The 4106-nt window shown below is 35.7% G+C and overlaps 1 protein-coding gene across 1 annotated transcript in view; it reads right to left on the bottom strand.

The window, feature by feature from the left end:
* Positions 1–1763: 1763 nt before the first annotated feature.
* The window catches only part of LOC138005311 (mitochondrial proton/calcium exchanger protein-like), a 14891-nt gene continuing 12548 nt past the window's right edge, over positions 1764–4106 (bottom strand). Inside the window, exons 5-7 of the mRNA XM_068851561.1 lie at positions 3668–3808; positions 2512–2715; positions 1764–1895 (exon numbers count right to left, since the gene is read on the bottom strand). Of these exons, the coding sequence (XP_068707662.1) occupies positions 1764–1895; positions 2512–2715; positions 3668–3808 (477 nt within the window). The remainder of the gene's footprint in view (positions 1896–2511; positions 2716–3667; positions 3809–4106) is intronic.

Genomic DNA, 4106 nt, shown 5'->3' with positions numbered 1-4106 from the left:
ACTACACGTAACCCATAATCCCTCGATTCGCTCTGACGAAGGGCTAACACTCGAAACGTCAGCTTTTAGAATCTCTGTACGGTGGCCAATTTACATTATCAACTCCGTTGATAAAACCAAATTTCTGTATACTCCTACATGAGTCAACTGGACAGTAGTTACAAAATTATTGAGGGACGTTGACAACTATCTTCCTCGAGGACATTTTTTAGAAGAATGTGATTCATTAGAACAGTATTCTCATGCTGGAGGTACATGTATCCACAACACCTAATTACTGAAAGTCCACCATTTAACAGATCAGTCAGAGATTTAAGACCAGCAGCCTTTATTCAAGGTGACATGGCTCACGTGATCCTGCCATTCTAAGACTAAGCCTCAGAAGATATGCTGAAGAAACAGCTAAAAATGCCATACATGCAGACATTTACACAATCGAGAGGAGGAGCATGACAAATTCAATTGATTCCCAGGAAAGACCCTGATGACCTGCTGAGGCACTTACTGGTCCTTAGGAAATGCAGAAGAAAATATTTGATTGTGCACCAGATCACATGTTATTTATTTAGACTAGTAGTGAACCTATTTAAATTAATTGCCATTTCTCTCCTTAAAATGAGCCAGTTGTACTCAGTTCAAATCCTTTGGGAATGAAACGTTTTATTCGACGTAATTCCAATCATTTAAATGTGAATGCTACATTATCATGCAAATGCAACGTACAAAGAACCTTAAATGGGTTATGTCGTGCAATATGATGTAATTTCATGACACCCAAAATGCCCAAAAAGTAGAACGAAACATACAATACAATACATACTTAATTGACCGCTCCCCATAGGGGCTTTTCAGGGCCAATGAAACAATCAACGAAACAACAGAACACAACAACGGCAACTGTTAAGAATCCCAACTGGCCGGAGGCAAACCAGTTGGTTATTTACAAGTGCAGCGGGGAAGTTGAACCAGGGACAACCAGGAACAAATTCAGCGAGTGGTCAGAGCGGGTCTTGAACCCGGGATGTCTGCATCTCAAGGCAGGCGCCCTAACGACTGGGCCACACTGCCTCCTTAGAACATTGCAATAACCACTTAAAACCGTTGAACAACATTAAAGAAATACAGCAAAAGAAAAGAGAAGCATGGATGGTCACAAATGGACAAGATTGAAACGGATTGCTTTTGGGTAATTTTGAAAAAAGTTGGCCCAAGGTTTTTCAAGTTTATGGCAAATTGCCTGGATAAAGGTCATTTTTGCTCAGATTCATCTTGTTACTGATGTAACGATAGCTTTATCAATAAGGGAATTCCACATAACCATTTTAGAGTTTTAGACTCATCATTAACAAAAGATTTCCCCTCAACACCCTAAAATAACGTGACATAGCTCCGCGAGATTTGAATTGGGTACAACACTTAAAGTTAGCTAAATCGGTTTATGCAGGAATGCTAAGTAGTTTACAATCACCATCACAGAAATAGACCTACGCAAGTCACCAGCTTGGCAATGGGTAAAAAAAGTCATGCCTTTTTACTTTTACATATAATTATTCTTATGGCACCTACAAATTTAAAACTCTCAAGTGGAAAACAGAAAAATATGGTTGTTAAAAAATTATACAGGGCCAGAGATTTATCTTCTGTTTCAAATTCCTGTTTTACAGTTGCTGGCAAGGCCCTTTGCATCTCATAATTTCATTTGTGAATGAAATGCAACTTGATCCGAAACAACTACTTGGTCTTGACAAAACAGGCCGTACTTATCATGAATTTACCTGGCGAAGTTGAGATCTTAATCTGGCAGAGGGAACACCAATGGCTCTCATACCACGTGCCTGGCAAGCTGATTGCAATTCTTGCTCTGTCAGGCTGTCAACACCTTCCCTTTGAATTAACTAGTGAACAAACATGTTATTGCATACCCATTATTAAAAATTTTATTTTATATTGTTATTCATTGATTTAGAAATAGCATTCTGCAAAGTTATCACACCAACCTTGCAATTTGCATACATGTAGGAATATCAGACAAATAAAAATATAACCAAAATTGAAGCAAAAAGATTGAACCACAACATAATTATACATGTACATCTTGAACAATGACTGTATCCACTCTCATAAATTCAAAGATGTTAAGATAAAAGATCAATAACAATGAATCTGATTACTGACACCATAAAATACAGTTCTTAACTTTTTAATAGATCAACTAAATTTGGCAATATACCATTATAGTCCACAGAATGTGTTAAAGATTACTTGTGAATACATTTACAGTAGCTGGCTGTCAATCAAGAAACTTGAAATGCTGCCTCAATACATTGTACTAAGTACCTCCCATTTGGAAAAAAATGGTCCTGCATGACATGAAGGAAGTGTCTAAAATCGGTATGCTCTCTTACAATAATATTCAGGTTATTTTGTTTTGTTGCAAAGTCGTAATACATTAATGTTATGTCTATAATCAAAATTTATTCAATAATCATTAAAGACTAACCATGCACTTACCAGATCATCAGCTCTTAGTTGACGTAGCTTCATCCTTAACTGAAATCTCAAGTAATTATTTGTTCCAATTGTTGGCAACATAAGTAGCCTATTAATGGCCTTGAGCTGTGCACGGCTCATGTTATCTAGTGTAATTTGATCCTCAAACAGCTTAGAAAATCTAAGAATGTCTTCATTGCTGGGTTGCTCTCCTTTCCTTCTTATCTATAAAGAAAAGTGACTTTAGTTTCTGCGAGCTATAGTTACAAAAGAACTAGTTAAAAAATGAGTACACAAAATCAAAATTAATTTTAATTATTAAGGTGGCTCAAACCAGTTTCAACACTCTCTTTAAAATGATTGATATTACAACACTATATCACATACATGTTACGTTACCATTATCATACGATTCTTTCAAAACAAGATGCAATCATTATTGTGACGTAATGGCAATGGGAAAGCCCAGCAAAAACACCCCATATTTTGGCTTAATAATAGTTGCTCATATCTCAAATTAAACAAACTCTTTGACCCCCATTGTGTATTGCTGAAGAATACCAGAAAGCCAACATGAAACTTTCAGAAAAGTTTAAAAAAACTCTGTGCAGCAGAATCAGAGCCACCTTAACAAAATCACAGACAACAAGGTACATGTAAGGGTAAATGTTAGCATTAGTTTTAGGTTAAGTTAAATGCAGCAGTTTATCCTTACTTAAGGAGCAGAATTTGGAGAAACTTCGTAGCCTTAATTGTCTGTATTCAAAGACACAAGTGATGTTAAAATTGGGAAAAAGATTATTGAAATCTGTGTGCAACTAATTACATGCATCTCTAGACATATCTCATTTTGGGATGCTTTCAAAATCTCAGTAATATCTTTGGGCTTCTGGCAAAATGATCAGATCCTTTGTGAAACAAATCCTTGAATTCTTCATAAAAAACCTGGTCCTTTTGAAAAACATTGGCCCAGGTAAAGGAAAGTGATACCAACCAACTTAAACTGAAATGAATCAAAACAATAAGTTGAACGCCATTAACCCATTCACCCCTAAACCAGTCATACATATGGTAGTATTTTAATCTGTCCAATGCCACACAATTTTACTCATCAATGGGAAGCCCCCAGGAGTCAATGGGTTAAAACGTGTACATTCACAATAACTGATAGTATTACTTTTTCAAAGAAATTTGCAAACTCTGAAACAACTTCTTGAGTTTTCTTTTGCTTCGCTGTAACTGCCATTTCTTCAACTGTGTCCTGTAAAAACTTTGCCATCTGAATTTTTACTTTCAGTTGCTTCTTCTTGTTTTCTTCCTGTGTTACAAAAACACAAATTAAAATAATCCATGTTACCTTACAAAATGTATCTATCTCATGGCAACATAATAGTTATTGGGAAATAAAAATAATTACAGGAAACAATCCCGCCATTCCAAAGAGCTTTATTTTCAAAAAAAGTTGACAGGTCTGAGCAAAAGTTTAGATGTTCGTGAATGAGTGTAGAAGTTTAAAACTGACTAGTAGATATAATTATGATAAGTTCCAGTTTGAGTTTTGATTTAGTTTAGAGAGACAACAAAGCAAAGATTTGTGAGACAAGACATACATGCAC

Source organism: Montipora foliosa, chromosome 6 (assembly GCF_036669935.1).
Source record: "Montipora foliosa isolate CH-2021 chromosome 6, ASM3666993v2, whole genome shotgun sequence".
NCBI classification, from domain to species: Eukaryota; Metazoa; Cnidaria; class Anthozoa; order Scleractinia; family Acroporidae; genus Montipora; species Montipora foliosa.
Note: the sequence above shows the minus strand (reverse complement) of the source record. Positions and strands in the feature narration are given on the sequence as shown.